The sequence below is a fragment of the Mercenaria mercenaria genome, chromosome 15 (genome assembly GCF_021730395.1).
Source record: "Mercenaria mercenaria strain notata chromosome 15, MADL_Memer_1, whole genome shotgun sequence".
NCBI lineage: Eukaryota > Metazoa > Mollusca > Bivalvia > Venerida > Veneridae > Mercenaria > Mercenaria mercenaria.
In genome coordinates, this window is record NC_069375.1 from 70,374,752 (window position 1) to 70,401,464 (window position 26,713).

General features: G+C 35.6%; 1 protein-coding gene across 2 annotated transcripts in view; it reads right to left on the reverse strand.

The window, feature by feature from the left end:
- LOC123558059 (uncharacterized) overlaps positions 1 to 16,060 on the reverse strand; it is a 29,450-nt gene extending 13,390 nt beyond the window's left edge. Inside the window, exons 1-6 of one of the 2 annotated variants that reach the window (XM_045349945.2) lie at positions 16,034 to 16,060; positions 13,681 to 13,890; positions 12,388 to 12,513; positions 11,907 to 12,002; positions 2,204 to 2,412; positions 222 to 487 (exon numbers count right to left, since the gene is read on the reverse strand). In XM_045349945.2, coding sequence (XP_045205880.1) covers positions 222 to 487; positions 2,204 to 2,412; positions 11,907 to 12,002; positions 12,388 to 12,513; positions 13,681 to 13,776 — 793 coding nt within the window. In that variant the 5' untranslated portion in view covers positions 13,777 to 13,890; positions 16,034 to 16,060. Of the gene's footprint in view, positions 1 to 221; positions 488 to 2,203; positions 2,413 to 11,906; positions 12,003 to 12,387; positions 12,514 to 13,680; positions 13,891 to 15,980 lie in introns of both variants that reach the window. The other variant, XM_045349938.2, reaches the window with a different exon arrangement.
- Positions 16,061 to 26,713: the final 10,653 nt, after the last annotated feature.

Genomic DNA, 26,713 nt, shown 5'->3' on the forward strand with positions numbered 1-26,713 from the left:
CTAAAAAGACATCTTACTGTATCATAGATTTCCTTTTAGATGTTCTAACAGCAGTACTGGAAAATTCTATCAAAATTAGAAAGTCGCCATGAGCTTTTTAATTAGGAAGGTACTGAATGACCTTTGTTCTTATAGTGAACATTTAAACCCATTTTAACAAACAAGTTTCAAGTAACAAGTTGTTCTTTTTTACTGTAATATTTTTTTTATTGTAATAATACCTTCTCTTTCCCCTAAGATGGGTCTCATTGCCCCTATAGGCCTGACATTTGGCTGACTCTCATTCTGGTCTGGAGGGTTAGTACTGTGCAATACAATCCTTCGACCAGGCCTATGATGGCGTGCCATCCTGAACGCATTATTGACCCTAACACCTGGAAGCGGATCCTCCCCAGGACTCTGGGGGTCTGGAGGGGCACTACCATCACTGTTTTCAGCAGAGGCCCTTCTTAACCCTCTGCCCCTGTTGACTGGCCTCTCAGGTGACCTATGGAGTCAAATTAGAAAAAGACTTATACAGTTTCAAGTTAATTTCAGACCGATCTACCCTTATTACTTAAATAATTCTCATCTCTACATTTATTTCAGATTCATTTTGGTCTCAGCTGAGCATGAATTTGAATTTTTAATATCAATTCACTAAAAGCTTAAATTTCAACTGAGACTGCACCATCAATACTAATAGTACAAAATAAATATTAACTTAAAATTAAGTTTTAAACATGCAATTTACATTATATATGACAGAAACAAAATTTCCTTATCAAACTCAGCTGAGAATGAAAATGTTTTGGGAACATGGTGGCGGGGGTGGGAGCCAGATATCCACATTGAAATTTAATTCTCCACCTTGTAGGCTCAATATTGACAGCGCAAGGGAAATGAACTAATACATGTTTATGCTGGTAAAGTTACTGATAAATACTTAACCAAGGCAAGAGTTGTCATTCTTTGCAAGCATAAATAAATTCTTTTTTGTTGTTGTGTTTAACGTAGTTCCGACACAATTATAGGTCATATGGCAAATTTCCACATTTGATAGTGGAGGAAGACCCCAGGTGCCCCTTTATGCATTATTTCATCACAAGCAGGCACCTTGGTAGAACCACCAACCTTCCGTAAAGTCAGCTGGATGGCTTCCTCACAGGATGAATTAAACGTACCGAGTGAGGTTCGAACCTACATCGGTAAGGGGCAAGTGATTTGAAGTCATGGACATTAACCACTCGGTCAGAGAGGACCCCGGCATAAATAAAACTTTTGTTATTGACATTAAACAAATCTGAATGTTTTTCTCCTCAAGTTCTATATCTACAGGTAAAAATGCCCCTTCTCTTAGTCCACTAAATGACTGTGCCCAACCCAATCCCTAACCTGCCTGTCACAGTCCCTAAACATACAACTTTCCTATTATCTTTCTCTCTTGAGTTTTCTTTGGTAAATAATCATCTTAAATCTCCTATTCTTAAATGGAAGATCTTTCTGTTTCCTCCAAGCTGACTAAAACTCCCAACCTTATGTCCTATCCTTGGCTACCTTAAACCCTCTTTCTTTTTCACCCCATTCTCCTATCCTGACCTTGTTTCATTAATTAATCACCTTCCTCATCCCCCTCTACAAAACCTTTCTGTGGATTTTCCTACTGTCAGACTGCCAGTCCCCTCTCGTAGCACGTAACCGAATGTTATTGTTTTCCCTAACCTTTGGCAGCAATTTATTTTGTCTTTGTATCTGCATGTGACTTTTTGTCTGTACAGGCTGATCTTGATCTGTAACTGTTCTCTACTCAGTAATTTTTAGTGAACACCCCTTTGAATAATAAGTAGTATTGCCAAAATTAAATGATGGACCAGTCCATTTAAGAGATACAGCTGGATAAAGGTTAAAATTACTAATCAGTTACCATGATAACCAACCTTCCTATTTCTTTTAAGCCTTCTCTTGGAAATCCTTTCAGTTATACCTCAGTCCTGCTCTAAGCTACCTCCTAAAACCACTCACCGACTATCCAAATCAATCCAAAAGCTTCACTACATGCCTATAAAAGTTCAATTATATGAAAACTTGGTTAATAACCTAACTTAAATTCTCTCTGGGGACCACCCATTCAACCCTGTACATCACAGACTCCTTTCACATACAGCCCAGTTGTCTTACCCCTCTTCCATAAAACCTGGCCGTTGAAGATATTACTATAAAATACCTTGCTAATCCTCCTCGTCTGGCCCTCTCAGGGGATCTCCCTACTGCTCTTCTCCCTGCCAGGCCTCTCCCTTCTCCCCTTCCTGCTGTGGCCCCAGTGACCCCGGTAAGGCCCCTTGGGGATGACCCAGTTGCTGCAGCTGCATTTGCAGCCTCCGGAGAGTCAGGGTCCATGGCTGGGGTATCAGACTCATCCTCCTCAGCCTCAACCTGGAAAAAAAATCCTTTTTTTAGCATAACATTAATTTATACAAACAAACCAAACTAACTGCCTTGACTTTATTCACTTTACTAAACTTCTGACCTGATTCTGAGACAACAGAACTATTGTTTGGAGACCAGTCTTGGAATGTGATCTTACTATTGGTCAATTAAAAGACTGCACTTCAAAAAAACCAACCAGATGCCAAGGCTATCAGACTGGTCTTCGACCTTTTGGTCAGGATGCTTTAGCAATGAACAATAATTTCTCTCCCTTTCTGTTACTGTTGTACTGTTGTTAACAGTATAAAACAAGCATAACATACTTGCATTTAACAGCAAGCTTATATGTGTTCAATGGCTTTGTGTTTCTGATATACTGTCTACCAGTTAAGAAACAGAAAACTGAATTTTTCGTCACACTATGATGTAAGTTGATTGGTTTCAAGAATTTGATATACTAGAGCTGTCTGTAAGACAGCACGCTCGACTTTTCTCAGTGCTTGACCCTGAATTAGAGCTTTGCCAGTAAAATGGGCATTAATCTGTCAAAATTCTAACCAGAGTTATGGGGATTGTTTCTTATGTTGTAGCATTTGATAGTAAATAACTAATTAAGTTTCAAGTCAATAGCTTTGATAGTGACAGAGATATTGGACGTTATATAAAGCTTCAACCAAAAAATTCTAAGTTAAAAAGGGGCATAAATCTGTCAAAATTCAAATCAGTGGATTGTTTCTCCTGGTGTAAACTGTGATAGTAAACTAGAGGGTCATGATGACCCTGGATCGCTCACCTGAGTAATATGAGCTACATGTTTCAAATGTCAAACTGATGATAAAATATTAAGAAAGTCAGTAGGCAAGGGGGGTATTCGATCTACTCCTTACCATGGAAAAAAAATGGCGGCCAAAACTGAAAATGTGAGTTTTTCTTACTTTTTTGCTTTTTCAAGGATATCTAGACAATAACACATGTCTATCAACCTGCTCCACTGTTTTCTCCATCTACCGGTACTTTTTACTTTGGAAACAGCACTTTAATTTGTCTGGAATGCTGGTCATGAAATTCGAATCGATGGAAAATTCTCCGGTAAACACGGGATAAGGAATAGTGCGACTTGCAAAAATGGTCTTTTTACCTAATATACCGCAGGTTGTAAGCTATTTTTCTGATTTGAAGGAATATTTCCACATATTTATCTAATACTGTTGGTTTTGAGCAGATCACAGTTCGTATTTTCAAAAAAACACAATTTTTGTCCGATGGTAAGGAACAGTGTGCGAAAATTAGAGGATAAGGTGCAGTGCAATTTTTATAAACGGATTTTACAGTTTTCTCTCATCATTTCTGAGATAATCAGTTGACATTTTTATACCATGTAATAATTAAAGAGGTCTGAATCGTGACCCTGGCTGTTAAACTACACTAATATTGTAGATGAACCATAGTGTAAACCCTCCTATCGTTAAGTTTTAAATGACGAACAATCGAGTGTTCCTTATCGTGGTTGTTTAAAAATAGGCTCCGGAAGCAAATTAAACATACTATAATTCCAATGAATATGTGTTTATACTTGTTACCTAATGTCAATTGGATTTATCATATCCATAATCCAAAAAATGTACAAAAGACAATTTAAAATGATACATACGTTACTGGCGCCATGCGCAAGTTTTATACAAAAATTCACAACGCTTGACCGCTTTTATAGTTAATGACGGATTTTTTAGTAAATGCAAAGAATACATGTTCCCTAATTATTAATAACTGCATCATAATATGTATGTTTGTGTTATTACGATTCCTAAACAATAAAAAAAGATATGACGCCAATGAAGGAATACTTTGGTTATGGATCTATCCTACTATGAATATATGAGCTTGACATATAAAGAATATCGTTTTTATGTCTTTATAGGTTATTTCTAGTTTTGTTTCAACTACATGTTATAACATTTGATACAAGATATACTTAGTAGTGATATATTTTTCACTTAAACTTTCCTTATATAAAGATTCCACTTTCTATGATACAAACGTTACATTTATTCTAAGACACTGAAAATCACAGCAGTTCATGTTGAACTAAGAGTAGTTTTTTCATGCCAAAACAATATTTTCATTTTCAATACATCAATCCTTTGTCTGTTATGAAGCAGAGGTCCTTCTTAATTTAAATGGCATAAGAAATGGCAAAATGATACGTGATCGATACAAACGTTACCAATCTTATTTAAAATAACATAAACAAGAAAGTGTCACTCAGTTTTAATTGACAGTGTCATCAGTTTGTATCGTCTATATAGATGTCATAAGATGCAGATTTCACACAGGTTAAGTCGCACATTTGTCCTTGAAGAAGTGTTTTCTTTTTCTGAAAATGTTCAATAGGCTCTGCTGGTAATGTTCGGTTTAAATAGGAAGCTTAAAGTAAAACCTGTTTGTGATTATATGACAATTATATTTTTTTGTTTCAATTAAATTTATGTTGTTGTACATATTGAGTACGCCATAAACACAGTACAAATTATTGATACATAAGTTACGTATGGTAACGTATGTATCCTTTCATGCCTGATATATTACTTTTTATACAACACGAGGCTTCTTTTATTTTTTGAAGTCAAGGTTCCAAGATAATACGCTCAGGTGTTTTAATTTGCTAAAAAGTTTTGTTTTTATCCCTATTTTTGTTTAAAACACGTCATGCAAATTCTATTTATAAAATCTAATAATATATGCTTTAATATTAATTTCTTGCTAAAAAGGTTTTGTTTACAGAATTGGTCGTATGTCATAGTGTTTTTAGCATAAAGATACATGTTTAACATATTTTTGAATACAAAATGAATGGAAACAGCATACCTGTGGTACCCATAGCACAGTGATCGGTAACGTATGTATCAATACATAGGTTATTGGTGTATCACTGTTGACTTGTGGTGGGTTGCACATCAGGTTAAAATTATTGTAACATCAAGGGCTAAAATCTGAAATGTGTATCGAGAATGTGAGAAGGCTAAAGACAGTGCGCTACTTTAAAAAGAGAGAATCAGACAGTGAAACTATTACCTCCCTGCTAATTATATCCTTTGGCAAACAGAAAATGGAGGAGAGAAAATAAGAAAAACAAAACGAGAAACGGACTTCGAGACTTCGAAAAAAAAAAAAAACAGTACTTTTTCACAAGAAATGTATAATATGACATTATACATTCCCTGTGAAAATGTACTGTGTTTCTTTCGGAGTATCGAGAGTCTGTTTCTTAGTTTGTTGAATAGGTTTTGGTTGTTCGGGCGCAGGTTTAACCGAAAAGATAGTGTTTGTAGTTTTACTAAGAACGTATGCGACCTTATATTACTTTATTTTCGTATCTATTAAAATCGATACCTTAAAACAAATCGCTGCCGTAGAACTGGTAGCTAAAAGGTAAAAGAGCTAGCTTTAATTACTGTTAAGGTAAAAATCTGCAAGTAAAAGGGCATAAATTTTTGTTCCAACCGTGATATATCTTGAAATATTTTTTTACAAGACCGTTAATATATTTGAAAAAGTCTTTACAGTAAAGACAGACTTAATAGAACTGTTAACTCTGAATGAAATTTTATATGTAGAATTGTTGGTTTTTGTTGGTGCTTGGTTCATGAATGTGGTTGTACTCAAATAAAATTATCTTTTCTTCATTATTTGGAAAAGTTCTGACACGGTGACTTGTGGTTATATTTAATTTTTAATATTAGAATAAATACTTTTTCTTTGTGCATTTCATTATATACAGCTTAAAGTGGTGTGATTCATGGATTCAGTGACAAAAGCACTTGTTATAAGAGCTGCCACTTACAAATATACAAGGGAACAAGATTACCAAAGCCGCCTTTGAAAATACGAATAATTAATTTGACAATCGTAAGAAATAATTAATTTGAATAAATAAGTATTTGTGCTTTTGATTTACAATGGTCGGCTTTCAATTTGATGGCAATCTTGAACACGAATTTTGATACCCGAAAATGAATTTATTAGTTAATTTGGGATACATACGTTACCATCAGCTTATTTCTGATCAGTTTTGACAAGTTCAATACCGGTATGTGTTATTGTTGATTGACATAAATGTTTCCAAGAAAAGCTTGATGATTAAATGTTCTTAAATTCGTGGTATAAGATACATAATGTTGGTAAATAACAATCATATTTGCCACATATTAAGCCTTACTTGAATGTATTTTTTTCTCATACCTATGTGCAATGATACTTACGTTACTTTTGCAATGCAGCTTAAGATACAAGCAGGACACATAAAATATTCAAATTGCTCTTCCAAATATATATGTTAATGGCATCGTAAGAGTATATCTATGATTTTATGAGCTTATTATGTTTGCGATTTGCCTTTTGTCAATGTTTTTAAATATGTTTTGTTACAGTTAAATGTTCGTTCAATAATCTACTAGCGAACTCGCGAGGTAATATTCCTTAATAACTCTAAGCCAACGTTAACTTAAAATGTAAGAGTTAACCATAATTATGAAAAGTCGTATACATAGTTATAGCTTCAACCACGAATAATTTCTGGTCTTTGTATCCATAAAATCGTGAATTAGTGCGCCTAAATGTCGCATAACATATGTATTTTAACGCAAAATTACAAAGAATGCATAACACCTAAACAAGTTAAGTGGTGTTGCTGAGTTTTCACTATCTTTAGTAAAACACATTGTATTTTAAGTAGGTTTAACTTTTAATGGTTTTTTAAGACAAAAAAAAATAAAATAATATTTCAACATTTTTGTAAGGCAATTGCTTGTTGTTAATGACTTTGGGCGCTATACCAAATAGAAAGTTATAAATACTTAAATGTTGGCGAGGGATACTATATTAAATACTTGCTGAACTTTTGGCTTTCAGTACATCACGTGTCTGATAGACAGGCGGATACCTTTTAAATCTTACTACATTTAGCAAGAGATAGTTATAAATGATCACCAAAATATTATTGTAATAGAATTTTACTTGATTGTCTCTGAAAAGAGCAAAGTAAAAAGTTGCTTGAAGAAGTGAACTGCACCTTATCCTTTTATTTTCGTACACTGTTCCTTACCATCAGACAAAAAACTGTGTAATTTAAAATTACGACTTTTAATCGGCTCCAGACTAACCATGATGGAAATATATATTGATTCTTTTCTTCTAATTAGAAAAACAGCTCACAATTATTTGAATTATAAGGAAAAAAGACTATTTTTGCTAATCGCACTATTCCTTATCCCGTGTTTACCGGAGGATTTTCCATCGATTCAAATCCCATGACCAGCATTCCAGACAAACTACAGCACTGTTTCCAATGTTAAAGGTACCGATAGATAGAAAAAACAGTGGAGCAGGTTGATAGCTATGTGTCATGGTCTAGAAATCCTTAAAAAAGATAAAAAGTAAGAAAAACTCACATTTTCAGTTTTGGCCGCCATTTTGTTTTGGTGGTAAGGAGTAGATCGAATACCCCCCTTGGTAGGTCAACTTCATGGTTAATGAAATTCAGTTTTACGATTTGTGTTCAAAACTGTGTAAGTCAGCAAAATTTCAAGGCTGTATCTTAAAAAACAAGAGATCACAGAGTGATCTTGGCGCCCACCAATGTGCCATTTTTGAGTGTTCCAAATTTCAAGACTTACTGACTAGCTCAAGGTCAAATTTCATTTCCGTACACAACACTGTGCAATGGTCCAAATTCGAAAGCTGTAGCCGGAGTAATGTGAAAGTAGGTCACTAGATCAATTTCAAGGACAAAGTTCTTTGTACACAAAACTTTGCATGTGCAACAAGTTTGAAGGCTGTAGTTTGAGAAATTTGGAAGTAGGTCACTAGGTCAATCTTAAGGTCAAACTTTATTTTGGTACACAAAACTATGCAAGTGGTCCATTTGAAGGCTGTAGCTTGAGAAATGTGAAAGTTGGTCACTAGGTCAAAATCAAGGTCAAATTACACTTCAGAACACAAATCTATGCATGTGGTCCAAATTTAAAGCCTGTACCTTCAAAAATGTGAAAGTAGGTCAATGTCAAGGTCAAAGTTTGTTTCGTTACACAATCCTATGCATGTGGTCTAAATTTGAAGCCTGTAGCTACAGAAATGTGAAAGTAGGTCACTAGGTCAATCTTAAGGTCAAAGTTCATTTCGGTACACAAAACTATGCAAGTTGTCCAAATTTGAAGGCTGTAGCTTGAGAAATGTGAAAGTAGGTCACTAGGTCAAAATCAAGGTCAAATTTTATTTTGGAACACAGAACTATGCATGAGGTCCAAATCTGAAGCCTGTACCTTCAAAAATGTGAAAGTAGGTCACTAGGTCAATGTAAAGGTCAACGTTTGTTTCGGTATACAAAACTATGCATGTGGTCCAAATTTGAAGGCTGTAGCTTGAGAAATGTGAAAGTAGGTCACTAGGTCAAAATCAAGGTCAAATTTCATTTCAGAACATGAAACGATGCATGTTGTCCAAATTTGAAGCCGGTCCAAATTTGAAGGCTGTAGCTACAGAAATGTGAAAGTAGGTCACTAGGTCAAAATCAAGGTCAACTCATGTCAAGGTTCATCTTGCCACTCAAGACCATACATGTGGTCCAAATCTGAATGTTGTAGGTTATTGACAAGAAGATTTTAAAAGCTTTTCCCTATACAAGTCTATATGAACCATGTGACCCCCAGGGCGGGGCCATATTTGACCCTAAGGGGATAATTTGAACAAACTTGGTAGAGAACCACTACATTAAAAATGCCAAAGCCCTAGTCTTTGTGGTTTGGACCAGAAAATTTTCAAAGTTTTTCCCTATATAAGTCTATGTAAACCATGTGACCCCCGGGGCGGGGTCATATTTGACCCTAGGGGGATAATTTGAACAATCTTAGCAGAAGACCACTAAATGATATCACAAACAAAATATCAAAGCCCTAGGCCCTGTGGTTTTGAACAAGAGGTTTTTCAAAGTTTTTCCCTATACAAGTCTATATAAACCATGTGACCCCCGGGGCGGGGCCATATTAGACCCAAGGGAAAAAATTTGAATCATCTTGGTAGAGGACCACTAGATGATGCTTCATAACAAATATCAAAGCCCTAGGCTCTGTGGTTTTGGACAAGAATATTTTCAAAGTTTTTCCTTATATAAATCTATGTAAATTATAGAAATAAACAAAGGGCCATAACTCATTCAAAAATTGTTAAACCAGTCTGATTTTCAGGGGGACACAACTAGGGTACCAATACATCATTCTGACAAAGTTTGGTCAAAATCCCCCTGGTAGTTTCTGAGGAGATGCGATAACGAGAAATTGTTAACGGAAGGACGGACGGAAGGACGACAGACCACGGACGCAGACTGATCTGAATAGCCCACCATCTGATGATGGTGGGCTAACAAGAAAGTAGGTCAGTAGGTCAAGGTCACAATCAAGTGACATCATATTACTTGGGGTCATCAGGTAATTATAATCAGTCTTGGAAATAGGATCAGATGATTTTTTAAGTATTTTTCCTATATAACTCACATAATAACTAAGTGAACCCAGGGCGGGGCCTCTTTTAACCCCAGGGGCATAATTTGAACAATTTTGGTAGAGGACTACTAGGCAATGCATCATACCAAATATCAAAAGCCTAGGTCGTATGGTTTCTGACAAGAAGCTTTTTAACGCTTTTTCCCATATAAGTCTATATAAAACTTGGGACCCCCAGGGCAGGGCCTCTTTTCACCATGGGGGTAAAATCTGAACAATTTTGGTTCAGGACCATAAGGCAATGCTACAAACCAAATATCAAAGGTCTAAGAGTTGTGGTTTCAGACAAGAAAATCTTTAAACTTTTTTTCCTATATGTCTATGTAAAACTTGCGACCCCCGGGGCTGGGCCATATTTGACCCTAGGAGGATAATTTGAGCAACTTGGTAGAGGACCACTAGATGATGCTACATACCAAATATCAAAGCCCTAGGCCATGTGGTTTTGTACAAGAAGATTTTCAAAGTTTTCCCTATATAAGTCTATATAAATTTGACCCCCAGGGCGGGGCCATATTTGACCCTAAGGGGATAATTTGAACAATCTTGGTAGAGGACCACTACATGATGCTACATACCAAATATCAAAGCCCTAGGCCATGTGGTTTTGTATGAGAAGATTTTCAGAGTTTTCCCTATATAACTCTATATAAACCATGTGACCCCCAGGGCGGGGCCATATTTGACCCTAGGGGGATAATTTGAACCATCTTGATAGAAGACCACTAGATGATGCTACATACCAAATATCAAAGCCCTAGGCCATGTGGTTTTGTACAAGAAGATTTTCCCTATATAAGTCTATATAAACCATGTGACCACCAGGGCCGGGCCATATTTGACCCTAGGGGATAATTTGAACAATTTTGGTAGAGGACCACTAGATGATGCTACACACCAGATATCAAAGCCCTAGGCCCTGTGGTTTTGGACAAGAAGATTTTTAAAGGTTTTCCTTTTGGTTGCCATGGCAACCAGAGTTCTGCATGGAATTCAATTCTTTGAACAGTTTTGAAAGGGGGCCACCCAAGGATCATTCCTGTGAAGTTTGGTGTAATTGTGCCCAGTGGTTTTCAAGAAGAAGATTTTTTTAGAAAATGTTGACGGACGGACGACGCATTATGGACGCCGGACATTGAGCGGTCACAATAGCTTACCATGAGCCTTTGGCTCAGGTGAACTAAAAACTACATGTGTATTTCAACTTTCAAGTCAAAAGCTTTGATAGTAACAGAGAGATTTGACTTTATCAAAAACTTTAACCAAAAATTCTAACTTAAAAAGGGGCATAAATCTGTCAAAACTCAAATCAGAGTTATGGGGTTTGTTTCTCCTGGTGTAGACTGTGATAGTAAATAATTACTTCAAGTTTCAAGTCAAAAACTTTGATCGGAACAGAGATATTTGACTTTATCAAAAAATTCTAAGTTAAAAAGGGGCACAAATCTGTCATATTCAAACCAGAGTTTTGAGGATCATTTCTCCTGGTGAGGACTGTGATACTTAATAACTATTTTAAGTTTCAAGTCAACAGCTCTGATAGTAACAGAAATATTTGACTTTATCAAAAACTTTAACCAACGGCGATGCCGACGCTGAGGCGAGTGCAATAGCTCTACATTTTCCTGAAATAGTCAAGCTAAAAATACATGTTTAACACTGAGTAGTAAAAAGTGTTTCTATACTGTACAAAGGTACATGTACTTTACAATAATTCTCATATGTCAGAAACTTTAAATCAAAGGTCAAATAATTATCTTGGAATATAAGCATTACAAGGCAGCTTATATACATGGATGCAGAAATATATTTTTGTGTAAATAAGAAGTGACAAACTCTTTCTGCAACAAACTAATAGACCCAAACTTTGATTGCTAGAAACCTCAACACAATATTTAGATGACAATACATGTAAATACTGGAGAGAAAACTGGGATGAGAGCATACCTCTAAAGCTTCTGGTCTAAGACCAAACATGGTTTGAAAGAGCTGTCTGATGGGCGTGGCACTCATCGGACGTCCAGGTGGAGGGTGTACAACAGGCTAGCAAAAACAAAGATGGACACAAGTTAATTGCATTTGCATGTACTTATTTAAAATGTCTTAACTGCAAATATAGAATGCCAAGATACTAAACAACGTTTACTCGGAATGAAGCTTCCTCTTTAAAAATAACAAACAAACAATAATTAGAAATTGCAGTTTAAGATCCTAGGTCCCGCAAGTTTAAACGTAAAGACTTAAAAATGCTGAAATCTTTTTTTTTTGCTCCATGGCTGAATTAGCACAGATTGCAAAGACATTTTATGCATAAGTTTGTTTTTTTTGCAGCTGTATACAAAGCTACAGCAAATGAAATATTTGTCATTTTTAAGTCTAAGCTTTAGGCAGTTATGTTGACAAATACTGATTGTGAGCAGCGACTTACTGGACGTTTACTTCGTTCTTCTTCTTGCAGACGTCTGGCTAGGTCGGCGTCGGATTCCTCCTGCTCTCTCAACATCTCCTCTTGTAACTGCCGAGCAAACTCTTCATCTTTATCTGTACCATTTTCCTGTAAGAAATATTCTACAAATGTTATAAAATTAATCTACCTGATATGAATTTACCGCAGTAAAAATTCTTTTAAAATGGTCTTTTCATTTCTTTATCAAGGTATCTACCTGTACAACCAGAATCCTACCATACCTAAAGTTGTTCATTGCTGTAATATTCCATAAGGACAACTTTCATTTTACTTTACGGTACCGTTAAGTTTTGTCTTTTAGCTTCTACAGCTACAGTGTGTCCACCAACTCTTTTCTAAGCTTAGGTTGTGTCTAACGTTAATTTCAAAAAAAAATTTAGATTAAACTACTTAAAGCAAAACATACTGTAAATAAAAATCTAACAGACTATCAACTTGAAAAAAATATATGCTGTGCCATGAGAAAACCAACATAGTGCATTTGCCACCAGCAAGGATCCAGACCTGCCTGCCCATCCACGTTGTCTGGTCAGAATCCATGCTGTTCGCTAACGTTTTCTCTGATTGCAATAGGCTTTGAAAGTGCACAGCATGGATCCTGACCAGACTGCATGGATGTACAGGCTGGTCTGGATCCATGCTGGTCAAAAATGCTCTATGTTAGTTTTTTCATGGCCTGGCTCAAATATAAATTTGCACCAAAATATAAAAGCAATGTAAATTTGAACAACAATTTGAAGATTTCAAACCCTGACCTTATGTTCATTTACCTTTAATGTCTGAAATTGTACAAAAGATACAAGCACAAGTAATATTCAATTTATCATATAACAGGTAACTTTGTTGGTAGCAAACTTACACTAATGGAATTTACTTGTAGCTAAGCTGTCTGTAGCTGTAGACTGTACATTCACAAAAGAGCCAATTTTAGAAAGTTTTACAGTCACATCAAAATTTCAGCTGAATCAGGGTTTCAGAAATATGCAAATTTATTGGTAAAATTTTAATCTGGTAGCCCGGACATTTAAGTTTATTTGGCAATGGCCATTTCGGTTTATTTACTATGTGCTTCTATACTACAATGGATGGACTGATTAAATTATTAGAGGTTTCATAATTTTAGCCATATGCACATTGTTATAAATTTTGTTCTCTTAAATAGCAATTATCATTACTCCTTTTTCTCCTTTTAAAAGATAAAACCAGTACATGTATTTTCAGCCTGAATATGGGCCCATATTACTCACTCCCTACCTGAACATCATTTCTAGCATTAGCTCCATCCTTAGAGACGCTGAAAGGACGACTTTTTGGAGCAGTCTTAGGTTTAACAACAGGCTGTTTTGACATATTGTTTATTCTTCTGTTTTTCCTTATCTATCTCTTTTCCTTCTTAGTTCATCTCCAATATCCAAGTTTCGCACAGTGGTAATATCAAACCATCATGGTTATCTAAGTTTACATCTGAAAGAAGACAGACAGTTTATAAATAATTTGCAAAGCGCGGAACACATAATTATTCACGTGAGACTACTTTACTGAATTTTGTGGTTGTGTTTCTTAATCCATGAATTAAATCTCAATCATTTTACCTTCGTAAGTTGAAATCCATGAATTCATGTCCCCATGAAACAATCATTTGGACAAAGCCACAATATTTGATGATTGTCTACAAAACTGAATGACTGAGACTGTCATAATTAAGTTGCCAAACTCACAAATTTGTCTTAAGATGCCTTGTGTTTATAAAGACAGTTCCAACACATGGTTTATAGTTCTGACTGATAAAGTGGCTATTAAATGAAGATGAGTATTGGTACTCCAAATGGTGGGCTAATATTAAAAAGATAGCTTAGAAGAAAAGAAATGGGTAGTACAGATCTGTACCCCTAGACACTTCCTACAACAAAAGTGTAAACATGGCCCACATGTCTATTCAACTTTTAAATCTTTTTTATCACACATCTATAACCTTTGATGTTTTTAATTCAGGCCTTGTTGCATTGCAGTGAACTATGTTCTGGACATTACTGGATAACTGAAAGTAAGAAAAATGAGCCGTGCCATGAGAAAACCAACATAGTGGGTTTGCGACCAGCATGGATCCAGATCAAAATATTCATTCTAGAATGTGCAAATTTATTTCAAAATTAGAGCATTATATTTCTTAATTCTTTTATCAAATTTTTAAACTTCAAATTATTTGGGAAATTTGCTTAAGAATTTAATATAGTGCTTAAAAAACTTTAATGAAAAAGTGTTTCTTCAAACTCTTGTAAAGTTTATTTGAAAAAACAAATTGTTTAAACATGTCAAATGAATAAATGAGCCACATCATGAAAAACCCAACATAGTGCATTTGTGACACCAGTCTGCGCATCTTGTCAGGATCCATGCTGTTTGCTAATGGTTTCTCTAATTGCAATAGGTTCTAAAAGTGAACAACATGGATCCTGACAAGACTGTGCGGATGCGCAGTCTGGTCTGGATCAGTGCTTGTCACACTGCACTATGTTGGTTTTCTCATGGTGAGGCTCAAATAATTTATCTGTAATGTAATGATTCAGGTTTCAATATTTCATGGTTTTTCAATGATTAAGCAAAATCCAGTCTTTCAATCGAAAGACATTCTGCCTTGCAAACGAAAGATAATCTTTAGTCAAAGAAGTATAAAAAACACAGAATGGCAACAGGAGATAATCTTGCTTAAGTTGTCTTATTGAAGCATTTTGCTGACTTGATCAATCTTGATCAAATCAAAAGAGGCTTATTAAAGTATTACACTCGTGATATGGCCGGTACGTAATAAATATACTTCCATTACAAAATTGTCCATAATTTGGTCAATGTTTGTGCAATTTTGATGGAAATTTTTTCTGAATGTAGATTGGGAATTTTTGTACATTTTGGGGGAAAAACATACTTTTTGGCATTGGGAATATAGCCGAACAACGGCTATAAAAACGGCCGGAAAAAAACACCTGTTATAAGTTATCAAACGATCTGATAGAAAGTTTTTCATGAAATAATTTTTATCCTTAATTCTGATGTCTGTTTCATACACCGTTAAAACGAGATCTCATTCAGTTCCCACGTAATGTTGGCGAGATTTGCTCTATATGCCTTTCAAGTTGCTGATCTATTTATTTTTTAATAGCATTTTGGTTTAGTTTCCAGTTGAAGTCTCCAGCATGAATATCGAGTGAAGTGCAGCATGCCAGAAGTTAAGACACTACGTGGGCTGAGCGCGAAACTATTGTGACTGTATAAACATAAAGAACAAAATAGTAGTTTCGCACTCAGTCCTCAAGTCCAGTAGAATTCTTGAAGATTATTCAGTTATCAGGTGAAGGACTGGCCAAAGACAATAATAAGAATATCATGTAGGAATACTGGAAAGTTTTCCACTCACTCAGTCACTGCAAATTGCTAACACCAATGTCAAAATTTGGAACATAACCTGGTTTTTTAGGACTTCTTTTGGGGATTTGCATATATTTATCTCATGTTCTGGCTTAGCTGAATGGATTTTCAAAATAAGGAATCTGTCATACTCATTTAAACACAAATAATTTTGTTTCTTTTTTGTAATCATGGATTTGTTTACCCTTGGATCCAAACGGTGCAACGTGGGAACATTACACTGTGAGAATAGAAAAGCAAAAAATTAGACACAGGTTACATTCTACCAATTCATTTCCTTCTTATGTCATATAACAATGAAATATTCAGGCCTCATTTTCGGTATTTAGAGCATTTCAATGATATCATATCCTCATAGCATGAAATCAGCCGTTTAGCAATTACGTATAGACATTTTCTCAAAGAGCAAAGCTCATACCTGGAAGGGGAAATTCACAATGAAAATGGTTTACAAATGACCAGTCATAATCGGAAATCGATTGTTGGTTGTACCGATGTAGATGTAGATGTAGATGTAGATTTTTCTCAACTTACCATAAACTAAGCCAAAAATATAACTGTCACATCCTCATAGGACTCATTATACCATATTTCATCAACAGCATGGAACTACATTTGGGACTACTTCACATGTAACACTGAGTAGTCACTTTCTGTTTGGTGTAATCAATCTTGTAAATGCTGTGTATGATAATTGTACACAATGGTGAATGCCTGTAAGTCCAAGTTTTCCCCCCATTAAGTCCAGAAAAAAAACCTTAAGATCGAATTGAGAACTTTATAATAATAATGATAGCTAGACTGGATATTGTTGAAGATTTTTCATAGGCTACCTTGATGTGCAATTTAATTACAATGGATCGTTTCTTTAGAACAAAGAAATATGAAATGCAATTTTATTAGCTCTTGTTTAGACAAAAGCACGGCTTATTGAACAAGCTAGGAAAGATATATTTTCATTGTTAAATAAGGCTCGAAAGCTTAATTTCCCTTTTTTGGTCCAGTTACATTTATTTGATACTATAGTAACACCTACAGTACAGTACAGAACAAATTTTATTTAAAGTCGATGCATATAAACAGAAAACATTACTATGTATAGCTATTTACCGATATAGATTGTTATATGGCAGTGAAGTGTGGGGTACAGAAAACGATCAGTCTCAGTTGATGTTTTATAAGCTAATTTTAAATGTTAAAAGGTCAACTCCAGTCTGTATGGTTTATGGTGAGGCTGGTACCAAACTGGTGTTGTCCTATTGGTGCAAGCTGCTGAATGCTAATGTCACGAGGGTAATATACCGACATAGTATTGTAAATAGCTTATTTGTATGTCTTTGTGTTGTGTCATTATCTATTCCTGTTTGTATGCTATTTATGTCTAGATTTATACGTTAATATCGCCTATATCAGTATATTTGTGTCCTATACTCATTTTCATCTATCCATAATATGTAAATCGACCATAACATGTAACACCAAGTATCACTTTCATTTTTCCTAACAACTAATTATTGGAAGACGGGCCTCTTTCCTTCTAATTTACCTGGATTTTACTGGCACGCATGCGCGCTAGAAATCATACACTTCTCACGGTTAGCGCCAAGAAGGATTGTTGTTTTGCTGACTTAATAATTTATTTTATCAAGCTTTGTTTCTGTGCCATTACAAGCAGAAACATCCCATCTCGTAACATAGGAACAGAACCCATTTACATTGGTGGACAGTGTGGGGGTGTATGTTACGGTATGGAAATGGGGAGGGGGCGTGGCGTGCTTAAGTTGGTCTGTCTTACGACACTTGCAGTATTTTGTACCTCCGGAACTCGAGGATGAGTTTCAAATTTGTGGGTATGTATGTCACGGTACGGACTTGGTCACGTTAGGGGCGAGGATGTGTCAGGCATACGCTGAGCTCGGTCAATAGAACATTTTTTTCTCACCCTGTGACATTAAGGATAATACAATTTGTAAAGTTTTGTATAGAACTGTTCTTGGTACATTACAGGATGCAAGAATTTTTATTTTGAGTCGGTTGTTTTAAAAGATAATATTAGTATTAGTAGTATGCTATTTTCCGACTATAAAACAAAAGCCATAATCAATTATTAAAAAACAACAAACAACCATATGAAGTTAAGATTATAAGCAAAAATCCATAAAATTAAAACATAATTAAGACAACATGACTGACAATAAGTAGGATAATAAATAATGAATGTTAATTAATACATTTTAATACATTAGGTTAAAAATACATAGACTAGTGAGTACGCCGACTAGCTGTAACTGGAAGGCAAAAACTGAAACTGAAAATAAAGAGAAATAAATAAAAAAATTAAAGACTAAAATCAAGTAAAAAGGAAACATGCATCTAACATACTATAACTAAGGAGGGGGAATAATGGGATAAAAAAGAAACTAGTCACACATTGAACATTTACAGCTTGGGTCGACCCACGTCCGGACCACTGGCACCAGATCAGAAAGAAAATGCCTCCGTACGTGTTATACCCTACCCCTAGGTATTCTATAAGAACCATGGTCGTGAACGGGAAAATATACTAACCCATTTCAATCGCGTCTTTCATACCTAGAACACGCAGTTCAGTAAATGTGTACTATTGATATTAAACAAGCGGTAATTTATCTTCCGTTGTGTACCGGTCACATTTCTTCAATACTTCTTATCTTAGAAAAACAACGTGTAGTTTACAGTTTTTTCAAAGTACACAAAAAACTTGCTTGAACTTCCCTGGTGAAGTTCCGTTCTAGATTACAGACACACTCTGATTGGCTGATGTGAAGATGTATGTCAGTCGTCATTTTACTACACGTGTACGCTAAAATGTTTATACGCAGCATAAATGTGCAAAATGAATTAAATAAACAGAATAGATGTATACCAATGTATGATTTCAAGTTCAAAATCATATACAAGATGAATTCCATTCATCATTTCGAGTCTTATCGTAAAACTGTGAATATATTGCATTCTGTTTTAGTTTGTTTACATTTCGTTTAACATGTGCACACTGCCGTGACCTCTAGACCGGATGTTCATTAGGGGAGTTCACGCAAGTTTTTTCTGTAACGTTGACTAAAGCATAAAATATATGGAGCATCTCTGCAATATGGAATATTGAGACAATGTGACTGGTGCACGATGGAAGATAAATTATCGCATGTTTAATATCAATAGTACACATTTACTGAACTGCGTGTTTTAGGTATGAAATACGCGATTGAAATGGGTTAGCATATTTTCTCGTTCATGACCATGGTTCTTATAGAATACCTAGGGGTAGGGTATAACACGTACGGAGGCATTTTCTTTCTGATCTGGTGCCAGTGGTCCGGACCAGCTTAGTAAACTCCGTGTAGTTGTCTTCTTGACGTATATTATTTTTATTTTGTCTTTATAATGGCAATGTATTACAAACCCATACGGGCTACTTATGTTCACAAGAAAATATAGATGAACTAGCAAACTGGATTATCGGGTGTGTCAGACAGTCATAGTATTTTATAATCAGACACTCGTTGTAGTTTTTTGTAGTCAGACACTCGTTGTAATATTTTGTAGTCAGACACTCGTTGTAGTATTTTGTAGTCAGACACTCGTTGTAGTATTTTGTAGTCAGACACTCGTTGTAGTATTTTGTAGTCAGACACTCGTTGTAGTATTTTATACTCAGACACTCGTTGTAGTATTTTGTAGTCAGACACTCGTTGCAGTATTTTGTAGTCAGACACTCGTTGTAGTATTTTATAGTCAGACACTCGTTGTAGTATTTTATAATCAGACACTCGTTGTAGTATTTTATATTCAGTCGTTGTAGTATTTTATAGTCAGACACTCGTTGTAGTATTTTGTAGTCAGACACTCGTTGTAGTATTTTGTAGTCAGACACTCGTTGTAGTATTTAGTATTTTGTAGTCAGACACTCGTTGTAGTATTTTGTAGTCAGACACTCATTGTAGTATTTTGTAGTCAGACACTCGTTGTAGTATTTTGTAGTCAGACACTCGTTGTAGTATTTTATAGTCAGACACTCGTTGTAGTATTTTGTAGTCAGACACTCGTTGTAGTATTTTGTAGTCAGACACCCGTTGTAGTATTTTATATTCAGTCGATGTAGTATTTTGTATTCAGACACTCGTTGTAGTATTTTGTAGTCAGACACTCGTTGTAGTATTTTGTAGTCAGACACTCGTTGTAGTATTTTGTAGTCAGACACTCGTTGTAGTATTTTATATTCAGTCGTTGTAGTATTTTGTAGTCAGACACTCGTTGTAGTATTTTATAGTCAGACACTCGTTGTAGTATTTTGTAGTCAGACACTCGTTGTAGTATTTTATAGTCAGACACTCGTTGTAGTATTTTGTAGTCAGACACTCGTTGTAGTATTTTGTAGTCAGACACTCGTTGTAGTATTTTGAAGTCAGACACTCGTTGTAGTATTTTGTAGTCAGACACTCGTTGTAGTATTTTGTAGTCAGACACTCGTTGTAGTATTTTATATTCAGTCGTTGTAGTATTTTGTAGTCAGACACTCGTTGTAGTAATTTATAGTCAGACACTCGTTGTAGTATTTTATAGTCAGACACTCGTTGTAGTATTTTGTAGTCAGACACTCGTTGTAGTATTTTATATTCAGTCGTTGTAGTATTTTGCAGTCAGACACTCGTTGTAGTATTCTGTAGTCAGACACTCGTTGTAGTATTCTGTAGTCAGACACTCGTTGTAGTATTTTGTAGTCAGACACTCGTTGTAGTATTTTGTAGTCAGACACTCGTTGTAGTATTTTGTAGTCAGACACTCGTTGTAGTATTTTGAAGTCAGACACTCGTTGTAGTATTTTGTAGTCAGACACTCGTTGTAGTATTTTGTAGTCAGACACTCGTTGTAGTATTTTATATTCAGTCGTTGTAGTATTTTGTAGTCAGACACTCGTTGTAGTAATTTATAGTCAGACACTCGTTGTAGCATTTTATAGTCAGACACTCGTTGTAGTATTTTGTAGTCAGACACTCGTTGTAGTATTTTATATTCAGTCGTTGTAGTATTTTATAGTCAGACACTCGTTGTAGTATTCTGTAGTCAGACACTCGTTGTAGTATTCTGTAGTCAGACACTCGTTGTAGTATTTTGTAGTCAGACACTCGTTGTAGTATTTTGTAGTCAGACACTCGTTGTAGTATTTTGTAGTCAGACACTCGTTGTAGTATTCTGTAGTCAGACACTCGTTGTAGTATTTTGCAGTCAGACACTCGTTGTAGTATTTTGTAGTGAAACACTCGTTGTAGTATTTTGTAGTCAGACACTCGTTGTAGTATTTTATAGTCAGACACTCGTTGTAGTATTTTGTAGTCAGACACTCGTTGTAGTATTTTATAATCAGACACTCGTTGTAGTATTTTATATTCAGTCGTTGTAGTATTTTGTAGTCAGACACTCGTTGTAGTATTTTGTAGTCAGACACTCGTTGTAGTATTTTGTAGTCAGACACTCGTTGTAGTATTTTGTAGTCAGACACTCGTTGTAGTATTTTATAGTCAGACACTCGTTGTAGAACTTGGTAGTCAGACACTCGTTGTAGTATTTTGTAGTCAGACACTCGTTGTAGTATTTTGTAGTCAGACACTCGTTGTAGTATTTTGTAGTCAGACACTCGTTGTAGTATTTTGTAGTCAGACCCTCGTTGTAGTATTTTGTAGTCAGACACTCGTTGTAGTATTTTATATTCAGTCGTTGTAGTATTTTGTAGTCAGACACTCGTTGTAGTATTTTATAGTCAGACACTCGTTGTAGTATTTTATAGTCAGACACTCGTTGTAGTATTTTGTAGTCAGACACTCGTTGTAGTATTTTGTAGTCAGACACTCGTTGTAGTATTTTGTAGTCAGACACTCGTTGTAGTATTTTATATTCAGTCGTTGTAGTATTTTGTAGTCAGACACTCGTTGTAGTATTCTGTAGTCAGACACTCGTTGTAGTATTTTGTAGTCAGACACTCGTTGTAGTATTTTGTAGTCAGACACTCGTTGTAGTATTTTATATTCAGTCGTTGTAGTATTTTGTAGTCAGACACTCGTTGTAGTATTCTGTAGTCAGACACTCGTTGTAGTATTTTGTAGTCAGACACTCGTTGTAGTATTTTGTTTTCAGACACTCGTTGTAGTATTTTGTAGTCAGACACTCGTTGTAGTATTTTATATTCAGTCGTTGTAGTATTTTGTAGTCAGACAGTCGTTGTAGTATTTTATATTCAGTCGTTGTAGTATTTTGTAGTCAGACACTCGTTGTAGTATTTTATATTCAGTCGTTGTAGTATTCTGTAGTCAGACACTCGTTGTAGTATTTTGTAGTCAGACAGTCGTTGTAGTATTCTGTAGTCAGACACTCGTTGTAGTATTTTGTAGTCAGACACTCGTTGTAGTATTCTGTAGTCAGACACTCGTTGTAGTATTTTGCAGTCAGACACTCGTTGTAGTATTTTGTAGTCAAACACTCGTTGTAGTATTCTGTAGTCAGACACTCGTTGTAGTATTTTATAGTCAGACACTCGTTGTAGTATTCTGTAGTCAGACACTCGTTGTAGTATTTTATAGTCAGACACTCGTTGTAGTATTCTGTAGTCAGACACTCGTTGTAGTATTCTGTAGTCAGACACTCGTTGTAGTATTTTGTATTCAGTCGTTGTAGTATTTTGTAGTCAGACACTCGTTGTAGTATTTTGTAGTCAGACACTCGTTGTAGTATTCTGTAGTCAGACACTCGTTGTAGTATTCTGTAGTCAGATACTCGTTGTAGTATTCTGTAGTCAGACACTCGTTGTAGTATTCTGTAGTCAGACACTCGTTGTAGTATTTTGTAGTCAGACACTCGTTGTAGTATTTTGTAGTCAGACACTCGTTGTAGTATTCTGTAGTCAGACACTCGTTGTAGTATTTTATAGTCAGACACTCGTTGTAGTATTCTGTAGTCAGACACTCGTTGTAGTATTTTGTAGTCAGACACTCGTTGTAGTATTTTGTAGTCAGACACTCGTTGTAGTATTCTGTAGTCAGACACTCGTTGTAGTATTTTGTAGTCAGACACTCGTTGTAGTATTCTGTAGTCAGACACTCGTTGTAGTATTTTGTAGTCAGACACTCGTTGTAGTATTTTGTAGTCAGACACTCGTTGTAGTATTTTATAGTCAGACACTCGTTGTAGTATTTTATAGTCAGACACTCGTTGTAGTATTTTGTAGTCAGACACTCGTTGTAGTATTTTGTAGTCAGACACTCGTTGTAGTATTTTGTATTCAGTCGTTGTAGTATTCTGTAGTCAGACACTCGTTGTAGTATTTTGTAGTCAGACACTCGTTGTAGTATTTTATAGTCAGACACTCGTTGTAGTATTTTGTATTCAGTCGTTGTAGTATTCTGTAGTCAGACACTCGTTGTAGTATTTTATATTCAGTCGTTGTAGTATTTTGTAGTCAGACACTCGTTGTAGTATTTTGTAGTCAGACACTCGTTGTAGTATTTTGTAGTCAGACACTCGTTGTAGTATTTTGTAGTCAGTCACTCGTTGTAGTATTTTGTAGTCAGACACTCGTTGTAGTATTCTGTAGTCAGACACTCGTTGTAGTATTTTATATTCAGTCGTTGTAGTATTTTGTAGTCAGACACTCGTTGTAGTATTTTGTAGTCAGACACTCGTTGTAGTATTCTGTAGTCAGACACTCATTGTAGTATTTTGTAGTCAGACACTCGTTGTAGTATTTTATAGTCAGACACTCGTTGTAGTATTTTATAGTCAGACAGTCAGACAGTCGTTAGTATGAGTAGTTTTAAATCAATTGTTAACACAAGGCTTACTGCTCTTATTCTTCAGAACTGGCATAGTCGAGTAGAACATTCTTCTAAGTGTTTAGTTTATATATATCAGGGGTGTAACTGGGCCTATTTTGAGAACAAGCACGATTGCTGGGGGGTCCGAATTTTTTTTCTTAGAACGTCTCTGGTGCGTTCTGGAGGGTATCCAGATGACGAATTTCAATATAAAAATCATACAATTCGTGGTAGCAAATTTGATTTATGACAGCCGATCTGAACCACATTATTATAAGTGACCAGAGAGGGTCCATCACTAGATCTTACATATCAAGTAAATGCCAAACTGAATAGCAATGATTTTACGGCACAGTGTTGAAAATCATCAAAATATGCAGAACATTTTTCCGATAAAGACAGAGTTAATTAAATACACGTTTTACACGCTTCAGTCGTAAGCATGAAAGAAAAACACAAAATTCCCCTGACTGACTATAGATGGCTATGGTCGATGGGCTCGTGTCGTATCAATGATCAGTGCGACATTTTCTATTGACATTATTATATATTCAAACACGGAAGTGCCAAACGTCGGCTTTTCCTTTTCGCAAATATGTCAACAACATGTTCTGCACTAATTTCCCGCTCTCTATGAACGTTCAGGAGTACTAACCCGGACAACCGCTTTCTGTACACACTGTACTGCGCAGATAGGTCTTCACCCTTCTCATAGTGGAGAAGGATCTTTCTGCGGTTGCAGTCGAGACTGGCATCACTAACAGAATGATCAGACATTTCCTGATGCTTGGGTACATATCGGACACATACTCCAAGCTTTCAGCGAGGTCTCCTCAGTGCATCCGATGTCCACCAAATGCGCCAACAATCACATTCCCTGAGAAAGAGGTCTTCGGTGACATCTACTGGCAGGCTGGCACTGTAAAATTGAAACACTTCTTCTTTGCATTGTTCCTGTGAAAACCGACGTGACACCTTCAGCTAGGCTGAACGGGTCATTGTCCACAGGGGGTACTACTTTAAGGTCCCTTAGGGGCTATGAGTATACTCAACCGTAACCCAATACCCAATGGGGACATTATAGTATGCTCAATTGAAAAAAATACTAATAGCGCCTGCAGATACAGTGTACAAAAACATCCATGTTGAACAGCTAAATTAAAGGCAATAAAAGTAAATTTTAAATATTTTCGAAATCAGTTTTGTAGCGATTTAATTCATATTTGAAAATAAGGCCAATTTTTTTTATTATTAGTTTTACCGATTTTTTTTTTTTTTTTGGAAAAAGGTAGGGCAGGAGGAGGGGAAAAAAGAAGTGTCCTCGATTGTAAAGTATTTCTGCAAAATCTCAAACGCAGCCCTGTTCAACCTGAACTGAAACTACCAACAAGGCAACACTATCACTAAATGAAATGATGATTATTGAATCAAACTATAGCCACATCCCTGTTCACAAGGCAAACGCTGACAGCCAGAGGACAGACAGAAGTTGATCACAAAAACTTACCTGGTGTACCTGTGATCAGTTCTCAGCATGTTCAAAATAATCATTTTTATTGTTCTTGTATTTTTATTCAAGAAGGCTTGTAATTGCTCAGCAGTTGGTGCCGAGTGGATACTGCTTCAAATCCGGCTATAGCCCATTGCCTTTATATGTTAAGTGATTAAGGTCACTAATTTTATATTCTTACACAATGTCATACCATCAACTGTGGAACAAGGTTTGAATCACAATGCTCAACGAACCCCACCCATGGAACAAGTTGACAGATAAAAGTTAAAGACAATCGTGACAGTTTTTTTCTCACATTAAAATAATTTTCTTTGACTTTAAATAATAAGATATCAGCAATAAAAAATACACTTATCATATAGTTTACATTTTTTGATGATTTAAAGATGATACATTAACAGTGCACCCCTTATAAATAAATAAAAACTGGAATAGAACCCTTTTTTTACAGCAAATATGAAGGAGTCAGGACATTTCTTGTTTTATTATATCCCAATCCATATTCAAAAACTCATCTTTTTTAAAATGCATATGATTTGTTCTTAAGCATTAAACATTATTTTCATGAAAAACAAAAAAAAAAACAAAAACAAAAACAAAAAAAAAAAAAAAAAAAAAAACAACACTTCACATTTATTAATTTTCCTGAAAAAAAGAGGTAAAGTACCCACTACTAAGACAATCAACATAAAAATTAAGTTTACCATCTATGATCACTGTGTGTACATCATTTTTGACACTTTTTTTTTTAATCTTACTTTTTTCACTTTCCCAAACTTTAGGGCAGGAGGGCCGGTAAAACTAAAGATAGAAAAATACTGGCGTAAAGTATTTTGGAAGACATAAGTTAAATCAAACTCTTTGGGGAGGCACGAGATAACAGTTCTTCTGCCGCTGATGCTTTACTTGCTAGTTAGGCCTAAAAAAATCTTTGTTTCCGGTAACATGCTAAAAAAATTAGGGTAGGTAGGTCGGAAATTTTTTTATTAAGTGAGACTTCTCGGAAATTATTTTAATGTCAAATAAGGCGGTTATACCTTTAGAGCATCAGCAAGTTGATTTCTAACATCACTGGCCATGTTTAAAGCATAAAAATGCAGTTTTGCAACCTTTTGTTAAAAAGTTGAAAAAATATTCTCTAAGGCCATAAAACATTTAGGGCCGGGCCAAACATTTACGGTAGGTCGGGATACCGGAAGCAAACAATATTTTTTACGCCTTAGCAATTTTTTCCCCTCTGTAAAACGTTGGTGTTTAACTCAGGGGATGTTTTCAGTATTTCGGCAGGCCCTTAGTATACTCAATGCAATGTTTTGCTTCCAACACAAAATAATCGTCTCTACAATACAAGTAACTATCTGTCTATTTTTCTCAATTATTTCATGATACTGCGACGAAAGAGTATTTTCATTGTCCTTTCTGTCCCCCCTCATAACAGCCAAAAAGTTATCTGCAGCAATAGATTGCTGAACATGGTAAGGATCACGGTGGCAGGTTCTGTAGAGAG